This window comes from Petaurus breviceps, unplaced genomic scaffold (genome assembly GCF_028583685.1).
Source record: "Petaurus breviceps papuanus isolate PSGF00001 unplaced genomic scaffold, PetGlider_PUasm1.0 207, whole genome shotgun sequence".
NCBI lineage: Eukaryota > Metazoa > Chordata > Mammalia > Diprotodontia > Petauridae > Petaurus > Petaurus breviceps.
Window position 1 is genome coordinate 32,451,707 of NW_027185850.1, and position 21,044 is coordinate 32,472,750.

At 39.0% G+C, this 21,044-nt stretch overlaps 1 protein-coding gene and 1 pseudogene across 11 annotated transcripts in view; both read left to right on the forward strand.

Moving 5' to 3' along the window:
- The window catches only part of LOC138165081 (ecotropic viral integration site 5 protein homolog), a 219,197-nt gene extending 205,868 nt beyond the window's left edge, over positions 1-13,329 (forward strand). For all 11 annotated transcript variants that reach the window (XM_069093217.1, XM_069093218.1, XM_069093219.1 and 8 more), the window contains one exon: positions 12,043-13,329. In XM_069093217.1, coding sequence (XP_068949318.1) covers positions 12,043-12,357 — 315 coding nt within the window. In that variant the 3' untranslated portion in view covers positions 12,358-13,329. The remainder of the gene's footprint in view (positions 1-12,042) is intronic.
- Positions 12,552-19,068, forward strand: LOC138164764 (large ribosomal subunit protein eL31-like; annotated as a pseudogene).
- The last annotated feature ends 1,976 nt before the right edge of the window (positions 19,069-21,044 follow it).

Consider the following 21,044-nt stretch of genomic DNA (forward strand, 5'->3'; position numbering starts at 1 on the left):
ACCTCTGGCTGTCATCGGTATTGGAGAAGAAAGTGATAAAAGAATTGAGGGGGTCCCTGGCCTAGTCGGAATTAAGCAAAGGAAACCATGGAGAAGGAGGAAAGCATTCTCCTAAACCTGTTCCTTGTGGTTCCTGGATCACCTATAGGGAAGAAATAACCCCCCCTCCCCTCCAAAAAAAAAGTTGGCAATGGGGTTGAAAGTATGAATTTATGAGAGTCCAGGGGAAAAAATGTGATTGGATGGAGATGAAAGAGTATTCATGGAAACTCAGCGTATGGTGAGTGGGGTGATGAGGATAGAATTGTCCTGTCACTAAATTAGTAGGATTGAGAATAATAGTACAGTAAGTGAACCCTTGACACACCAGTCAGAGTACTTTGTGCTCACTTATCTTAAAAATGTTCTACCTGAGGCGGCTAGGTGGTGCAGTGAGTAAAGCACCGGCCCCAGAGTCAGGAGGACCCAAGTTCGATTCTGGCCTGAGACACTTAACACCCACACAAAAAAACTAGCCATGTAACCTTGGGCAAGTTACTTAACCCCAGTTGCCCTCCAAAAGACCAAAAAAAAAAATGTCCTGCCTGGAACAATTCCAAAGTTAGTGGCCAGGGGATAATCTTAATATCTTTGTAGTGTAGTTAATAGTTTGCCAGACCCGGATGCCAGAAGACCTGAATTCAAATCCTGCTCAGATGTTTTCTGTGGATAAATGATTCACCTCTAGTTCCCCTGTCCATAAAATAGAGATAATAGTAACATCTACTTCAAAGCATTTTGGAAACCTTAGATCACTGTGTAAATGTTCACTTTAATAAGATGACACAAAAACAATTTACTTTTTAAATGTGTTTGGTTTCATGATAATCTAGTTAAAAATAGAGGTCACTATATGACATAAAACATTTTCTTTAAATTAAAATGCAAAAAAATCATTTTAAAATTCACAGAAGCTATTGTGTCCAGGCAGGCAAAGGGTTTGCATTGGGTGATACATGCTATAGCATTTTTCCAAATTTCTCTTCAACTAAAAACAAAGTCAAGTCAAATGAAATCTATGTAGCCTTTGATATTATTTTTAAAAGTTCTGAGTGAAAGAAACGTGAAGTGATTTATTTCCTGTAATTGGTCATAAATTTACATAGAGCCATATGTATATTTCTAGCCTTCTGAAGAATGAAGGTTTCAGTTGCTTTTATGTGTCATGTAGCAGGAAGAGGATCCATGATCACAATATTTCATTTGTCCATGTGATTTTAGTTGTGTGCTTTGGGAGGGAGGAAAGCTGTTTTCAAAATCTCTTTTTGTTAGTTCCCTATTCGTATTGTTTTAAAGATGCTAAGTAGCTTTAGAGGCTTTGAGGATTACAGTATTTCTTCCCTTCTCCTGAAAACTTTGATTTTTAAAAATGGACTTGTCAATGTGCTTTATAAATTCTTTAGTAATTATGGTCGGTTTGTATTTCTCAGATATGTTTTGTCAGGTTTTCTGGTGGTTAGCCAGGTTGAAATATAAGAATGCTTCTTAGCATAGACATTTTTAAAATTATTACTTTAATCGTAGTTTTGCTGCAGTTTTTTAGAGTTTAATTAGACCACATAGCTGTAACTTTTGTCTGTGAAGGGAGGGTGTAATGTTCAAAAAGTCATGACCTCCCATTGATCGCTTCTACTGGTTTCCTGTTCTGATTCACTGGAAACCTTTTGGTCTGAATGCTTACTGCTGGTTTTAATCTGTCACGTTTACAAGACAGCTTTTTGAAGAAGCTGATAATAGAACACAAATTTAGCAGTTCATTTCCTACTCACATTTAAGTTTTTGAGAACTGAAAAGTCTCAGATAGGAGGAGAGCTGTTGTTCTTAAGAATCCAACATAAATTACTGACCAAAATATGTTGGGCTTTTTGGAGGAGAACTCATGCAGTCTTCAGAATTTAGAATTGCCGGTTTTAACAATAGAAGTGAAGTAAGCCATCAAATAGAAATTATGTTTCCCGTTTTAAGTACTGTTTAGGAATTTATAGGAACAATAGAAGAGCTTCTCTTAAATTTAAAAAGCTATAACATGATGTTTTGCAGGGATTGAAAATGTATAGAACCCAAATGTACTGATGTGTGCCCTATAATCTCATATGAGTCAACCTTGGAAATTTACTGCAACTGTTCACTTGGTATCACATGACGCACTTCTATGGTTTAAAGCCTGTCTAGTGGTGATCAAAGTTCATTTGGTTAGGGGTTTTTTTTCTCTGTGTGGATGACTTTTTTTCCACTTTGTTGTGGATTGATTGTCTTTCAAAATACCCAATTTAGTCCTTCCTCTCATTCTTTTGACTCTCAAGAATTGTTAGTCTTCAGCATAATTCTGTTACCCTTAGTTGTTAAATTAGGTGAAGGAACATGCTAAGGGAGATAATTTTGCATCATTCTACTTTGTCTTTGTAATTAAGTTTAAAATCATCCCCATGTCTCTTGAAATTTAAAATTACTGTTTTTCTGTAATGTAGTAAAGGGAAGTAGACAACTAACTACTGAAACCATTCTGGGTGGCCCCCTGATGATAGAAAAAAAACCTCTTACTCCCAAAGGACACAATCTCTCAGCACAGATTTGGGACTGTGAATAAAGAACGTGTATTTAGAAGCCACAAATAAAAATATTTTTAAAAAATCCATGTGACAATGAGATGATCCTCTGAAACAAGTCAATCTTCCCTTTTATCTTAAAGCAAAACTATGTTGCTCAAACAAGAATGTTAAAAAAAAAAAAAAAAGACAGTAAGCTTCTTGAGTTCTACATACATTGAGATCCAACTGCATAAATGCAAGTGTTTCAGCATCTCACCAGCCAAGTCAACAAACATGAGGAATGCCATCTCTGGTTGTACTTCCCAAATGGTGATGGCCTTCAGATCCTCTCTAGATTAAACTGAAAGAGACAGGTTTTCATAAAGTAATTTTTCTTCAAAACTGTTGTTACTGCTTGCTGTCCACTCCAGTTTCTAATTAGTCATTTTTATAGTCTAAATTGTTTTATATACTGTACTGTTGACTGTCATAAGCTACACCCATCCAGATTGGGAGGATGGCAGTTTCCTGGTTCTCATTATTTAGTGCTGTAATCTTTGCAACTCTGTAGTTACATTTTCATTAACAGTTCTCCTTTGTAAATTATGTGTTTTTGTGCTAGCTTCTGAAGTAATTCGTGTTGCTTGAAACCAGTCAGGAAGTTCTCAGTTCTAACCTCCATGAGATTTGAGTTGGTGCAAAAATGATGAAAAATTGCTGCCAGAAAGACTTCCCTGTTCAAACAAAACCTCTCAATATTTTGACTTTCTTTCTCTGTCTTTCTCTCATGCTTAACCTAATGAGGCAGTCTGCACCAGGTAAGAAATAGTATATTGTTTTAGTCTTGTATTAATAATACCCCTTCTGGCTACATGTTGATACTTTGCATTAAATTGCATGTTTCTCACTTCAGAATTTATAGAGTGATGAGTAGACTAATCAAATCAGCACTTCAGTGTTTTGTGTTTTTTTTTCCCCAAACATTTCATCACCCTGTGCCAAGAATAAATAAATACATATATAAAAATTATGTTAGTTCAGTGTACCTAGACAGAAGGCATAAGCCAATTATTTGCTTAATAATAAATTGATTTTTAAATTACTTCTTAGTAATCAATAAACACATGGAAATTAAAAAGAAACCTTTGCCGCTGTGCTTTTTGACCTATTGGCCAGAAAAGGAATTTTGTTTGTTTCATTTTGAAGTTTTTGTTGGGTTTTTTTTTTTTTGAGGGGGGAAGGCAAGGCACTTGGGGTTAAGTGACTTGCCCAAGGTCACACAACTAGTAAGTGTGTCAGGTGTTTGAGGCAGGATTTGAGCTCAGGTTCTCCTGATTCTGGGGCTGATATTCTATTCACCATGCCACTTAGGTGCCCCGTTTGTTTTATTGAAGTTAGATTTGGAGGTGACCCAGGGTTCTAAAGAGTTTTGTGATTTGGGGTTGGAGGAGGCTCCCAACCAGCCTTGGAGAGCTCATCTGTACAGATTCTTGGAGATGAGGCCATTAAAGAGCTGTGATCTGCAGACGACAGCATGAAAAGCACCCTGAAAAATGTAATTTCTTTTGCTTAAAATAACTTATTTGTTACTATTTTGATTGAATCATCTTTCTTGAGTGAAAACTGCTAAGCAACAAAATAAATTTTAAAGCAGTTGTTCTCCTTGTTTATTCGGTATAATGAGAATCCTCTAGAAGCATGCCGTTCCCTCTTCACATAGATGCTTCTTGCTACTATGTCTTAATTGTTTTCAGTTCTAATAAGTCTTGTATTAACCAGTTAACATTTACTTCCAGGATGTTTCATTTTATTACTTAGTGGCTAAGGAAAATGGTCAGCCCTGCAGGATAGCTCCAATACTCATCCCTAGAGGCAATGCCTAGCTGGGTACTTAGCTTTATTTAAGAATTGATAATGGACTTTGTTTCAGCAGTGACATCTGCAAGTCTCTTGGTATGACCCTCTGGTTATATGTCGTTAGGGGAAAGCACTGATGATAAAAATAATATATGGAATCCACCCAGTTCAGAGCAAAGATGCCAACTTAAAAAAAACATTTCTTGTCAAGTCTATCCTGCAGTAACAGCATATGTAGCAAAAGAGAATATGCACAGGTCTCTCAATGCTCAGATAGCAAAGAGTCTTCCTTGTCCACTAGTAGGACCAGCCTTGGTCTCAGTCCTGAGGCCACAGCCCAGTGAATGGCTTCATGTTGTCTCTCACCATTGGTAGAAAAGCAGCCTGGGGCAGCCCGCCAATTAGGAAGGGCTCTGTGCCACCTCTGTCCTGCCCAGGACTAGAAGAGATGGCCCCAAATGTTGCCTTTCCTGCACCACACCAGGATTGTAAAATGAACCCGTCTGTTGTGTTTTGTCTCTTACTATTTTTTTTTTAGCCCAGAACTCATCAGTGTATCAGAAACTCCCTGTAGCAGCAAGCACCCCAAGCATCCCCAGGGTTTGCTGCCAACACAGGTTCTTGGATCTGCTTTGATAAAGGAAAGCAACTCAAAATGGGTTAACTAGCTTATTTTAATCAGTCAAATATGTATCATTCACCTAGTTCAGGGGAAAAAGGTCAGCACCCCGAACTTCAGAGTATACAGACAGAATTATCAAGACAGAAAAAGATCAAGTAGACAGATTTCCAAACTGTCCAACCATTACATCCATACTAAATCAACATCTGGGTTTTTCAAAGCCAGGGGCTCTCAACAATGGCTTCCCAGAGTTTCATCTGATCAAATCACAGAACACTTCTCAAAGTGAGTCCCAAAACAAAGCTACACATCAGGGCTTATATAGCCTTCTCCTGGCTCAGAGAATGTAACAACCTTATTGACTCACTGCCCAATCAAAAAGTATCTACTGAAAAACAAGCCTCCCACCCCAGGCTCCAGGTGCACTTTAGCCTAGGGGCAGGGAAGATCTTTAAAATTTACATTCCCATTACACTCCCCATATGGAAATTTCTTTCTGTGATCAGCAGCAACTTCTCTTATTCATAATCTGAGAGAAGTGCAAGGGACATTGAGAGGCTGGGACTGGCTCGAGGTCACACAGCCAGGATAGGTCAGAGGCCAGGCAGAAAGCTGTCTCCCACTGATTTCGAGACTGGCCATCTCTCACACATTGCTCAGAGTACATGAAAAATGCTTTTCCACCTGTTCGTTCATAATACAAAAACAAACAGAGTTTTCTTACTCAGAGAAAGAGCCTTAAGGCTTATAACATCAGAATGCTTCAGGATCACCAACCAGAAAGAAGAGTGGCTCGGGCCATGAGACAGCTAGGGTGCACCAGACCTACCTGGAAGACCTGAGTTCAAGTTCAGCTTCAGTCACTTACTAGCTGTGCAAACTTAAACACATCATCTAACTAAGTGGCTTAAACAAGTCACTCGACTCTGTTTGCCTCAATTTCCTATCTGTAAAGATGGGAATTATACCCATTATTAACCTATCAAGGTTGTTATGAAAATCAATAAGATAATAATATTTTCCTCATTCAGAATATTTCATTGCCTCATTGTAGTTCTTTAAAAAATTTTTAATTTGCTTATTTTAGCGTTCTTTCCCTTTTAAATTTTGAGTTCCACATTCTCTCCCTCTCTCCTATATCTTCTCATACCTGTTGAGAAGGTAAGTAAGAGATAATATTCTTAAAAGACCTAGCACAGTGACTGGTACATAGTAGGCACTATAGAAATTCTAGCTAGTATTATTACTATTATTAGACTTCTGTTCAAAATAAATCCTAAAGAGGTTTTTCAGTTGCTATCAACCAGTAATTTATTTGTTTCAAACCTCCTGACTTTAATTGGATTTATTACCCATTAGGGTACTTTGTACCCCTATGGTCGGGTGCCAACCTTGACTTTCCAGCTTTCTCTTATATTTCACTTCATTACAGTCAGGATGGACTACTTCCATCCTTCATTCTCATCCTTCCCTGATATCTCTCCTTGCTTTTCCTTGAGCTGTCTACCATACCTGAAATGGATCTCTTCCCCTTCCCACATTCTTGATATATAACAGTATCTTGGATTTCTTTGCTTCCCTCTGATGATTTTTTTACCTGTGGGGGTAATAGAAATATTCACTGTAGAATGTCTGAGAAAGAGAAAATGCCATAGCCAGGAGGCTGGAAGGTACGGGTCAACAGCAACGGTGCAATCTGTCATGAACTGTGCTCTGCCTTCAGGTTGGCTACTGGGGGGAAGAGGAGCAAAGACAAAGGAGAGCACAGAGATGATGAAGGGGGTCGGTGGATATATAAGGTGAGCAGATGGTAAACAGAAGAGGATCTGCTGCTCATGTTTAGGAAGGAAGGAGAAATGTTTGTGGCAGTTTTTTAGTGTCAGTCAGCAAGCATTTATTAAAGTTCTTCCTGTGTCCCAGGCACTGTGCTGGCTACAACCTGTGCCCTCCAAGAACCTGCATTCTATCAGGGGAGACAACCTGGACTTATGAACACATATGTAAAATACATACAAAGTAAATACGCAGTCATTATGACAGGGAAAGCTTTAACAGCCACAGGGGTCCAGAAAAGCTGCTGGCAGAATATAGAACCTGAGTTGGGTCTTAAAGAAGACTCTGGATTCTGAGAGCAGGTATAGTGTCCACCAGGACAAATGCATGTAGGCTGGAGATGAGGAACAGTGAAGCCAATATGAGAAAGGAAGTAAAGTATAATCTGCACTGGAGTTTGAGTAGAAGAGTGACATGGTCCAGCCTGCCCCATAGGAAGAGTGCTCTGGCAGCTGTGTGGAGAATGAATTGAAGAGTAAGAGGGGTGAAGCCGGGAGCCTCTTTCTAATGATTCAACCAAGAGGAAATAACACAAAAGTGATCCCTGCTCCTAAGGAGCTCACATACTAATAGGGGAAGCAGCACATAACTAGGTACTTAGAAGACACTCACAAAGGAGAAGCCTCCAACAGAAGGTGGCATTCGAGCTGATGAGGAGGGATACATAGGGGACAGATGACACCGGGATTTTGAACTTGGGTGACTGGAAGCATGGTGGATCCCTTTATAGAAACAGTTCCAAAGATAGGCTAGTTCTCCTTTGGACATGCTGAGCTTGGGGTATCTGTAGAACATCCATTTAGAAAGGCCCAGCAGGCTGTAGGTAATGTGGGCCTGGAGCAAAGGAGGGAAAAGTGGGCTGGGTAAATAAGTCTGGAATCTATTTGGAGATAATGATTAAAGCCATGGGAGATTACCAAGTGAAAGAGTATAGAGAAAAAGAGAGAAGAGGACCCAGAAGAGGACTTTGCCTATATGATCCTTTAAAGGAGACTATGAAATAGTGATCAGAAAGGCAGGAGAACTGAGACATTAAAAAAAAACAAAACATACACAGGAGAGAGAGTATTCAAGAGGAGAGCTTGGTCAACAAGGTTAGATGCTGCAAAGAAGTCAAAGTGAAGAGCTGAGATTTCGACCATTAATAGCAATCACTGGTGACTTTGGAGAGAGCAGTTTTAGTTGAGTTGATAAAATTGGAATCCTGTTGCTAGGGGTAAAGTGAGAGAGGAGAGGAGAAGTAGAAGTGGTAAGTGAGGACAGCCTTTCTTCTGGGATCCTGGCTGAAAAAGGGAGGAGAGATACAGAGCAATGACTTGGAATGGTGAGGTCTAACGAGAATTTTTTCTGGATGAGAAAGACTGGGCCATGTATGAAGATGTAGCTAGGGAGAACTCATATAGATCAGGAGAAATCAAAGTGTACAAAGAGAGGTGAACAACCTCTGAATTGGGCCACCTCTCAGGGCGGCCAGGTGGCACAGTGAGTAAGGGCACCGGCCCCAGAGTCGGGATGACCTGGGATCGAATCCGGGCTCAGATACTTGGCACCACACCCAGAAATAACTGGCTGTGTAACCTTGAGCAAGTTACTTAACCCCGATTGCTTTAAAAAAAGAAAAGAAAAGGGCCACCTCTTCTTCAGAGAGTAAAGGAAGAGAGAATTAGGAATAATGTAGAGGGAAGTCATGACCAATGGTAAAGCATGAGTCAAGATCCTTAAGTAAGAGGGTGAGAAGGAAGGCTCTTCAAGGAAAGGAAAAAGATTTGAAACAACCACTTGGGAGTGGGATAGAGACAGCTGAAGAGCAGTAAAAGGATTGTGTTGTTACAGTGGAGAGTCCAGTGGAGATAAGAAAGCATACATTTATTTGTAGTGAACCCAGTCAAAACAATTACATGACTTCCTCCAGGTCCAAAATTATTCCAGTCCCTACCTCAATTCTCTTCTAAATCCCAGAACTCTCCATTTGTTCCCTAAAAATTATGGTCCCCAGTCTGAAAAAGTGTTCTTGAGGAAAATGTCTTTTCTAGTTCTTTATTTTGGCTTTATTCTATAAAGAGGATACTAACTAAACCTTTTTTCTCTTGTAGAACTGCTTGGTAACAATATGGTTCGGTTTCTATAGTTGTATTGCTGCTTTTTTAAGTCTATGATTGAGTAGAAACTTCTTGTGATATGGCATGTGTGGAACTTTTGCTAATTTATTTGTCACAACTGTTTACTACAAAATTAAATCAAAGAAGGTACAAAATTTGAAACAGATCTCAAAGTGGACTCTAGAATGAACCAGAATCAAAAGTTTTGTCAGACACATGTTCATGTATAAGGAGTCCACAGCTTATAAACTCAGAAAGGGGTTATGGTCCCCAAGTTCACTTATAAGTAGATTGGAACTGAGAACACATTTTCCAACAAAAATAATGTTCTAAATATTGATTAAATTCCCAGACTGGTCCATAAAAGTCTAATCTGTAATGCAGGCAGCAACAAAAACAACAACTTTAATATTTGCATTGCAGAAAATAAAATAGAAAAGAGGCTAAATTTTAAAACAATGTATTAATCTTGGGCGGCTTGAGAAAAAGCTTGTTTAATTAGAGGAAGAGGATACTATTTTGTGGCCTCTGAAGAAGACCACGTAACTTGAAGGTTTGTAAAGGCTGATGATTCTTATATCAAAATTTACTTCATTTTCCTTGGTAATATGTATTACTAGCACTAGACATATACTTGTGATCAGTGTCATTTTTTGGTTCACAACTGGAAATAAAGAAGAGAAAGATTTTTCTGAGAGAGCTAAATAAAAGAGGAAAAGAGAAAGGGTTGGAAGAAAGGGTACCTAAAAGCCATGGAGGTGGGTATATGCACATGAGGAAGATTGCCAGTGGTGTAATTAACTGAACTGTGTACAGAAAAAAATGGTGAATAGTGTGAATATGTGCTAGGAACAAAGGAGGGCATGGTGGTGGGTTGGATGTTTCTCTGCGCAGACCAAGACTTAAAATTAGCCAGATGTTCCTAATTCAGGGATGTGCACAGGTAGGGACGTTGCTATTTCAGCTTCCTTTTCGGGTGAAATAAGTCAAATTAGCATTAGTCTAAGACCACAGAATGTGTTTACTTACACACTTAAGCAACCATAGGTAATCTAGAAACCTATTTTAAGCTCCTAGTTGAGACTTCACTCATCTCCGAATCCTTAACCAAGTTGCTGCCTGGGAACAGTTTTGACTTTGACTCTGTTTCCCTTGGGTGAGGAGAAGAAGGGAGGGGGAACATCCAACAACTGCTTCATAACAGTTAAGAATTGAGCTTGTTAGACTTTCATTATATTTTTGATTGTTTAATTCCTAAAGTACACATCTCTCCAGAAACACTGGGATTTGAAACCATGGTTTGGCCAGCTCAGACAAGTCAGGTGGATTGCAGTTATGGATACTTTATTCTTAGAGAATCTCATTGGAAGACTCATGTTAATAACCAGATTTGATTCTTGTCTGGTTTAGGACTTTTTAAAAAAAGTTAATTCTCACAACTTCAGAAGTCCCATTTGGTTGTAGTTAACTTGATGCTGTGGTGTCTTGAGCTTAAAACACGCATGAAGAGCAATGGGTAGTTTTCCTGCTTAGGTATAGAGACATTAAGTGAAACCTGAAACACTTTAAAGCTCATTTGTGTATAAACTTCATCTGGGCTGTGTCTTAGGAATTAGGTGGTTTTTTAGTTGTTTTTTCCATAAATTGACATCACCTCATGAATGGACAGTAATATTCAGCATGATTTTAATTTGTAAAAGAAAGTTTAATTCTTTTGTTCTTGCTACTAAAAACAAAAAATTCTATTTACTGTTTTTCTAGTGTGGGTAGACAGTATAGTGAGGGTACAGAGAATTTTCAGCTTCTTCGTGTGTCAAAAGAAATCCCCAGCCTGTGATTCATGGCAGCTAAAGGGAAGATTGATCTATCCCAGCCCCTGGGGGTCAGTGACAGTGCTGAAGGAGACTCTCCTGCCTTCCAAACAATCAGGAAATTGCGCTTCCTGTGCTGTGCCTTCCTTCCTAACAGCCAGGAAGAGAGAAGAGTGAAGAAACACTGTTATTTCTTAAAAAAAAAAAAAAAAAAAGACGGGAAAAAAAGAGAAGGGGACAGATTGCACTTAATTTGTTTTAAGACTGGGAGCTCTAAATCATTGTGGGGTTGCAATATTGTGATATGAGATTGCCTCAGAATAAGGCAGTTGTGATAATGCAGTATTGCAAGTGAGGTTCTCTTTGGTGATTGGTCCCCCAGCTTCTGTAGAGTGGGGCTGGATTTGGGAAGGTCTCATCTAGTCCACAAAAGTGGACCAGAAATTCACCGGAGTTTGGTTCCATGCCAAAGGACTATTTTTTTTTTAAATAATTGATTTATTCATTTTAATGAAGCCAGGCATCAATTATAGGAAGACCCTTCTTTCTCATACCTGCCCTAATTAAGATCTAGGTGAGAAGAGGTAGCAGATAGCTTGTTGGCACTCCCAGGGAATCTGGGGCTGAGAGGGTACTTTGCATGGCCGCTGTTTTAGTGTCTGGCATCCAAATTTTACTCTCGATTTCTCTTTTTTAAGCATGATAGTGTTTGCAATATCAATACAGTATACGTATTTTTATATTATTTTTTCTTTAAAACTTGAAAAAATGCAAATTTGCTTCCTGAGAAGTAAAGCTGCTGATATTTCCAGGTGGGAAATATTGACTGTTTGGTTTCTGAGTATTGTTTTCTGGTTCTTCTACAGTAAGAACAGGATGGTTCTTGTTTTCTTACTAGAAGCAGTTCGGGGTATTGGAATACATAAAGCTAGTGGTGGAATGGCTACAGGAAGGTGTAAAACCATCCTCATTTATTCAGAGGGCAAGGAACAGCATCTTAATGTGCACAGGAGTTGTCTTTGCCTTGTCAAAATGTATTGTAGGGACTTGTTAAGTTTCAGTGCCTTAGCTTTAAAGGTACAGGAAATGCACATATCGAAGGATGCTTACAACTGTAAGGGACAAGTAATCCCTGACTACTTCTTATAATGTGTATTTTATCAGAAATTTGTCTTTTTCTTTTTGCTAAATATTAATGTGCTGGTTTGGGGGTCTGTTTTTTTGTTTTGTTTTGTTTTGTTTTTTTTAAACAGCTCCGGTGCCTAAAAGGCAAGAGGGGCTTCTCAGACCAACCCACTTTTGATGGGATCCACATTGTCAACCATTTAATAGGAGATGATGAATCATTCCATTCCTCTGATGAAGATTTTATAGCTAATTCCATTCGGGAGGGTGGAGTCCATTTTCCTCTACACAGAAGATCTGGCCTGATGACTTTGGACCCTGCTGCAGAAGGCAGTAGTGAGAGTGAAACAGAGGATGGCATATTGGAGATGAGAGAAAGCAAGAAGGGGATTCCAAAGGAAAAGAGACAGAAAAGAAGAGAAAGTTACTCTACTACTGTCTGATCATCACTGTGATGTCAGGCCGTGGCCTTTGAAATGGGCGTCATTATCGAAGGACTGAGAAATCCCAGAAAACGTGACTTCAGACCTTGGGGGCTCACCTTCCCCAGGACGCACATATCCATTTTACAGTCTTTCTATCTTTGCCAAATCCCCCCAGAACACCATTGCCATAGACTAGCCTTAGAGTATGGTTAATGGGTAAAACAGTATTACTGGATATTATTTCTCATGAATGTTTCTCGTTTTAGAAAATGCAAAGAGAACACATACCACATGGGAACCATTTTGAAGTTCATAAATATGTAAAATATAATTACTTTTCTTTGAAAGAAACTGCTTGTGTGCAATAGTTTATGCTCAGTGAACAAATTGTGTTTTTATGTTTATGAATTTGAGTCTAAGATGGCTGTTCAGCAAAGCATTGATCAGGACATACATCTGATTTACCTTATGTTTGTTTTTTATTGTTAAAAATTACTGTATTATTGCAGCCCACTGAAGGCTTCCAGACACACCCTTTTTCTGTACAATTTTATAAACACAAATTAATGGCTATGATATTTGTCCTGAGGGTTTCAAAAAAAATTTTTTTTTCATTTAAGTTGTATGTGCATATATGATACTTTCAATGTGTTACTGGTCAAATAGTTTGTTAACTACACTATATTGTTTATTTGTACATATTTATAAATCTGTACCAATCTGAAGATTGTACATTACACATCATTTTATATGGGGAATGTAAATGTTTGCAATATGGCTGCTTTGGGCATTCTAACAGGAATTCTGTACATAGAGAATTGAAGTGAGTTTGAAAAATACACAGTAAACACTAATATTTTCATAGCTTTAGTATTTGACTTAGCCTTTGACACTCTCAAATTCATGACTTAACTGATGCTTGTTCAAAAACACTATTGATGGAAATCTTTTAACTACATGGACCTAATAAATTTTTCATGATTTAATAAAGTTGTGGCATGTATTGGTTAGTTAGCACTAATGTTCTGTTTTATGTAATAATAATCCAAGCTACATCCCTGTTGTACCCCTAAAGAATCCAGAAACATTCTTAGCAAGTTTCTTGTCTTGTGTGATCCTTGGTCGAGGCAGTGAGATGGAGTTCTTCCTTCCAGGTTCTAACACCTCTAACCCTCAGACATTTTCATCTCTGCTGAGTTATTTAAACCTTACAGTGCAAGTCTGCAAAATAGAAACAGTAACCACACCACAGTCACTCTAGAACCACAGTGTTTTAGTCCACAGATGTACCTCCCCTCCCCCAGGTCTGGGTAGAGATTTCAGATTTCTGGGAACATAGATGGGAAAGAAAATTACCCCTTTGTTTCTTCCAGCCTTTGGTTTCCTTTGTAATAATCCTAGGTTTTTTTTTTATTCTTTTAGCTTTAAAGCATTATTATGAGAAGGGATCCATCCACAGGCTCTGATAGACAAAAATGGTTAAGAACTTAACCTTTTTAGAATGACCACAAAGGTCATCCAGCCCAGCCCACTACTGCCAATCCATGACTTGTACTCGATTTAGGATACAAAATAGGGCATCTATGTTCCTCTAATGTTTCAAAAAAAGGTTTTCTATTAGATGCAGTGTTGCCTAATGGCTAAAAGCCTGGCTGGGAAACCAGGGAGACCTGGGGTCGACCTCTGCCTCTGAATACATACTGGCAGTGTGATCTTGGATAGGCCAATCTCTCAGTGCTCTAGGCAAGTTTCTAAAACTCTGTTGAAGAGCTTTCCAACCTGGTCCCAGGCAGGATCGCTCCTGCAAAGAAGGGCAGCAAGAAGAAGGGTGCTCCGCCATCAACGAGGTGGTGACCAGGGAGTACACCATCAACATTCACAAGCGGATCCTCGGCATAGGCTTCAAAAAGTGAGCTCCCCGGGCTCTAAAGGAAATCCGCAAATTTGCCATGAAAGAAATGAGCACTCCAGATGTGCGCATTGACACCAGACTCAACAAAGCTGTTTGGGCCAAAGGAATAAGGAATGTCCCATAGTGTATCTGAGTGCATTTGTCCAGGAAACACAATGAGGATGAAGATTCACCAAACAAGCTGTATACATTGGTTACGTATGTGCCTGTCACCACTTTCAAAAGCTTACAGACAGTCAATGTGGATGAAAACTAAATTGAGCTTCATTTAAATAAAATTATAAAATGTCAAAAAAAAACCTGTTGAAGAATAGATGCTGACCTACATTGGTAGAGATTTTAGTCACCCAAGAGCTCCCTAAAGACATCAGTGTATTCAGAGCCATTTAAATGGAAAATACACCACCATAAATCTTAATGTATTTAAAACTGTCAAAGAGAGAAAAGTCTTCCTCTTTAATGTGCTATCATATGAACATGTGTGTGTTTGGAGAAGTAAAATTAATTAAATGAAGGCAGGCTTCAGTGAAAATGAACATCATTGATTGACTTTTAAAATATAGACTGTAGAACCCTGTTTTAATTCCATACTCTAAAACCAAGGTCCTTAACATTTTTGTGATAGACTCCCTAGGCAGTCTGCCAAAACCTTTTGTCTAGTTCTCAAACTAATGTCTTTTAAATGCACAGGATTACAAAGGAAACCAATTCCTTTATACTAGATGTAATTTTTTTCCCAATTTAAGTTCATGGATCTTCTCCCAGAAATCTCTCCATGGGCCCCAGGTTAGGAAGCTCTGTCCTAGAAAGTCTCCATGAAGAATAGTCTTAATCTATTGAGACCTAGCACTTGAACTTTAGAAAGATAAGAAGTAAAGAACTTTTTACTAAAGAACTTTGACTTTGAGCCTCTTATTTTCAGTCCGCCTTCCACCCTCTAATTCTGCCAAGCTTCAGAATCTTTATTCATGAAAAGTATTACGGGAGTCACCACACTGATCATTGCCTTTCAGCCCAGCAAAGACAACCATCAAGACTTTATCCTCAGAACATCATGGAGAGAAAAAAATAAGGATATATATTTTTTTAAATCAAACCTGCTGAGTTGGAGACAATATATTTGCATATATGTGTCCAATAATTGGAAAGTCTCTGAATGAATTATGGCATGATCAAATATATGATTAAAAAAAAGGATTTTAAGCACAAATATATAAAGACCTATAGGAGGAGATGCAGAATGATATTAACAACCAAAAATGAGTGTATGCTGGGCACAACTACATAAAAAGTAAAGGAGAAAAAAGGGACCTTGGAGCAAGCCTAGAAGGAGACTAAGGAACAAAGACCTTTTCTTGCCTTGTTTGTTCACTGTTAAATCATTTGGTTCATTTCTGTGATATAACTGGTGTCTAGCTTAAGATTTTCCCCCTCGTATGTTTGAGTATTTTGTTGATGGTTATTAAGTTTATGTTTTAATTTTTTTTAAACCTTTACGGGTTGAGAAGATTTCACCCTAACATTCTCTTGTCATTCATTGTCGGGTAGGTCTGATGGCAGAAATTTCCCTAGAAGAGACCCAACCTGAAAACGCATTCCTAAAATGTGTAACAGTGATTTGTCGGGGCTATGGTGCATGCTCTACGATAGTTTTTTTCTAATGCCTTTCATGGAGAAAGTGCATGTTAAAAGATATAGAGGAAAGCTGGTTTTCCCTACATAAATAGTTCAGTAAAGTATTCATCAGTTGGCATAATCTTTCTGTGGTATTTAGATGTTAGCAGTTCATACCAAGCACCTTCATTTTCAGAAAAAACTGACCCATTCACTATTCTGAACCTTCTGCCAGTTAGCATGATTTACATACATGGCACTTGAAAGCTTATTTATAAAGCATGTTATGTGCCCTGTCTCACTTGGTCCCCCCAACAATGAGATCCCCAGACATTCATAAGATTCACCTAGTAACCCACCCAGGAAAAGCCACGCAAGTACTGAATATCTATTGCCCAGAATATGGGATGCAGTTAAATTAGTCTATCAGTGCACATGTGTTGTATAGCCACTGCACCTGGATATTGGGCTGGCCCCAAACCAGAGGAGGAGAAGTAAAGTGGAGTGGATTACATTTGGGAAATTACACAGTGTTTGGGTTGGTTTGGTTTGGTTTTTCTAAACTGACTTCAAACTGTTCTCTGTCACCGACATTTTTTTTTTAAAATAAAAACACCAACATTTTTGCTGTGAATCATTGAATGCTATAAACTCTGAAGACTTAACCATTGCAGGGGACCCAAAGAACAATGGAAAGATACATGGCGGGAAAGTGGACTCCAGCATGTTACTAACAATGACTTGCATTAAAGACAGGATGTCTAAAAGAGATGGGCCAGACACACAGGAAAAGTGAAGGAGGATGAATGAATCATTGGTTGACTCAGAATTTATTACAAGTCAGACAGTGGGGATACAGAGACAAGAGGTAGCCCCTGCCCTCAGGGAATTTCTATCCAGTTAACTGTGCTGCACACATAAGTAAACAGGGAATTTGCAAAGCCAATACAGACTGCCCTAGAGCCTTTCTGGGCTCTGAGGCACAGGTGAGGAGGGAGCCCATTGCAAGCACCTGGGGATGGGCTGTGTGAGGGTATTGCCATATAGCGGAATAGTAAGGCTAGTTTGGGTGGAGAATAGACTTGAAGTGAGAAAATTGTGATCAGCCTGGAAAGGTAGATTGGAATACGTTGGGTGGCACAGTTAGCCAAGAGGGACAAGCAAAGGAACTTTCTTCAGTCTAGAGCAGGGGTTCTTTGCTTGCATCATAAACTCCCTTTAGCAGTCTGGTGAAATAGCCAGAGAGACTCCACAGAATTCTGTTTTTAAATAATTTAACCTCTTTCAGTGCCAAAATGGCAGGGTGAGGAAGGAACTGTCTCAAGCCCTCCCAAATTCCAAACAACTAGAAAGATGCCTCGGAATTAGTCTAGGAACAAGGGAAGTCTGTGTCACTGGGGTGGGAAGGGAATGAGGTCCAAGAGTAGCCACCACCAGCCTCACAGCAGGGGGCCTGCAGCAAGACTCCCAGACTGGGGCAAACCACCAGAGACCCCACCTTCCTTCAAGCCACCAGCCCCTAGGCAAGTGAGCAGCCTGTGTAGCTCCTTGCTGGCCCCATTGAAGACCAGTAGCAAAGCCCCCGTCCCAGGACTGGACAACAGAGAGACCCTGTTTCTATAGTAACCCAGTAACAGGGCCCCACCCCTCAGGCAAATCAGTAATTACTCCTCCAGGGCTTGCTAACAGAGAGGGTCTGTTTCCATAGCAACTCAGCAGCATGCCCACCCCTGGAGCAGGCCAGCAGCTAAATCCCACACCCAGGGAGGGCTACTCTCCAGAGAAAGCAAACAGCTAAGCTATGAAGCCCACTGAAAGCCAGCAGTAAGACCCAGAAACCCAGCACAAAAAAAAACTTGGGACAGTGCAGGACCAGAGCTCAATTCTCACATAAAAACCCTAAGTCACAAAAAAAAAAAAAAAGACTGAAAATGAGCAAAAAATTTTTAAAAGGCTTGACTATAGAAAGTTACTATGTTAACAGAGTATCAAAGCATAAACTTAGAAGAGGGCAGTAGTGTCAAAATAGCTACATGTGAAACCTCAAAGAAAAATGAAATTTGGTCTCAAGCCCAAAAAGAATTCCTGGAAGAGCTTAAGGATTTTAAAAGCAAATTAGAAAAGTAGAAGAAAAACTGGGGAAATAAATGAGTGATGCAAGAGAATCATGAAAAAAGAATCAAGAGCATGGGAAAAGATATACAAAAACTTACCAAGGAAAATAACTACCACAAAAAATTAAAATTGGCCAAATTGAAAAGGAAGTACAAAAGCTCACTGAAAAAAATAATTCCTTAAAAACTAGAATTAAGCAAGTGCAAACTAATGACTGTATGTGACATCAAGTTACAATAAAACAAAAATTTAAAAATAGAAGAAAATGTGAAATTTCTCATTGGAAAAATAACTGGCCTAGAAAATAGATCCATGAGAGATAATATGATAATTACTGGACAACCTGGAAGCCATGATCAAAAAAAAACGAAAAAACCCTGCACAACATCTTTCAAGAAATTATCAAAGAAAAACTGCCCTGATCTAGTAGAATCAGAGGGCAAAATAGAAATTGAAAGAATACACTGATCATTGGCTGAAAGAGATCCCAAAATTAAAAGTCCTAGGAACATCATAGCCGAATTCCAGAGCTCAGAGATCAATGAGAAAGTACTACAAGCAACCAAAAAGAAACAATTCAAAAACATGGAGCTACAGTCAGAATTGCACAGGGTTTGACAGTTTCTACATTAAAGAACGAGAGGGCTTGGAATATGATGTACTGGAAAGCAAATGAGTTAGGATTGCAACCTCCCCAGAAAATTTGAATTTAATCTTTCAGGGGGAAAATGGATAGTTAATAAAATAATGGACTTTCAAGCATTTCTAATTAAAAGACCAGAGCTGAATAAAAAATTTAATTTCTAAATAAAAGACTCAAGGGAAACATAAAAATATAAAAAAGAAACAAGAAGAGAAAAAAGAAATTCAATAAGGTTAAACTTCATATTTCTATATGTCAAGATAATATTTGTAACTTTTAACAACTTTATTACTGTAAGAGCAACTAAGAGGATTATATGTAGGCAGAAGGTGTGCGTATAAGGTGACTTTGTGGGGATGATATCCAAAAAAAACAAAAGAATGAGAAAAAACTGCACTGGAAGAAGGAGGAATGGGGAGATTGAGTGGAATAAATTATTCCTGCATAAAAGAGGTATGAAAGAGCTATTATAATGGAGGGTAAGATGGGGGTGGTGGGCAAAGCTTAAACCCTTGTCATCAAAATTGGCTCAAAGGAGTAATAACATACACACTCAGTTGGATATAGAAATCTATCTTACCATATAAGGAAGTAAAAAGGAACAGGGATAATAGAAGGGGAAGGGAGGACTGGTAAAAGGGAGAGTATATTGGGGAAGGCAGTGATCTAGAAGTAAAACACTTGTGAAGAGGGAAAGGGTGGGGGGTAAGAGAGAGAGGGAGATAAACAGTTGAAAAATAGCATGGAGGGAAATACACAGTTATAAATATAAATGTGAAAAATAAATGTAGATGTAAATGGGATGAATTCACCCACAAAATGGAAGCAGAATGGATTTTTAAAAGAATTTTATACATTTAAAAGGAACACGTTTGAAGCAGAGTGTAATGTAATGCCAAGCAAAGGCAACTTCCCAAGGTTCAGAATACCAGCATAGGTGCTCTCCATTTTATTCAGTGACAAATTAAGAACTGAGAAGGTCAAAATATGACATCATTCAAAATACAGCATTTACTAAGTGTGATTAAATAATCTCCAAGTACTACCCCACCCCAGGACCTTACATTCATTCAATCAATTACAAAGTCCCTGTTCTAAATACTACTACTCCACCCCTAGGCTATACCTTCATTTAGTCCATCACAAAGCCCCTCTTCTCAAATGGAGATTAGTTTCCAAACATAAGTAAAGTACAATCATTTGTTCAACCATAGAACACAAAAAGGTCAAAAGTTCCCCACCCCTGGATCACAATTGAATCTACCCCAGAGTTATATCAAGTTTAAGCACAGCACTTAATACCCAAATGGAGGTCTTTTCTTCATCTTGACAGAGGCAAGTTCTCAGCAATCTTAGTTCCTGGGGAGACAAGGCTTAGCAAGGCCACAAGATACATTGCCAGTCTCTTCATTAATTCATCCTCTGTCTGCAGAACAGTCCTAGAACCCCTGAAAACATTAGCAAAACCCTCTCCCAGGATTTCTGTAAACATACAACAAGAAAATCCTTCTTCAGGGCTTCTGAACCAACAGAAAGGTTCCCAGACCCCTGCAACAACAGCACTGTCCTTCACCAGTGGACAGTATTCACTCTCTGTCTGCAGGACAGTCTCAGGAGCTCTTAGCCAACAGCCAGGTTCCAGGACTTCTTCAACAGGACTGTCTTTCGCCAGTGGACAAATCTGGCAAAACAACATCAAAACAGACAAAGTACCAGCAAAACAGCCATGTCTCCTCAGTCCTTGGAAGCTCCGGGGGCAGGTCTCAAAAGTCCAGGGCTATTCAAAGTGGCCCTCAGCAATCCTCTCAGTCTCTCTCTGCCTCCACGAGGGTGCTGCTTCCAAAAAGTTCTTCTGCCTCTCTCTTGTCTCTCCAAATCTATGTCACCAGCTCCTCCCAGTTCAGGACTCTCTTTTCAAGTCAACAAGTCCATCCCACAGGTGGGAATTAACAAGCTCTGGGTTTTAACACAATCAATTTGAAAACCAAGCCAATACAGGGGAATCTTTATATTCCATTACTATCACACAGAGCTACTCACAGAGTAAAGTTAAGAGGCTAGAGCAGAATCTGTTATGCTTCAGCTGAACCAAAGAAAGCAGGGTTAGCAATCATGATCTCAGACAGAGCAAAAGCAAAAATATATCCAATTAAAAGAGACAAGGAAGGAAATTATATCTTGCTAAAAGGTACTATACACAATAAAGTCATATCAATACTAAATATATGCACCAAGTGATATAGCATAACAGTTTTTGAAAGAGGAATTGAATGAGCTACAGGAGGAAATAGATAATAAAACTATACTAGTGGGGGATCTCAACTTTTCTCTCTCATGGGACGGCTAGGTGGCACAGTGAGTAGAACACTGGCCCTGGATTCAGGAGGACCTGAGTTAAAATACAGCCTCAGACACTTAACA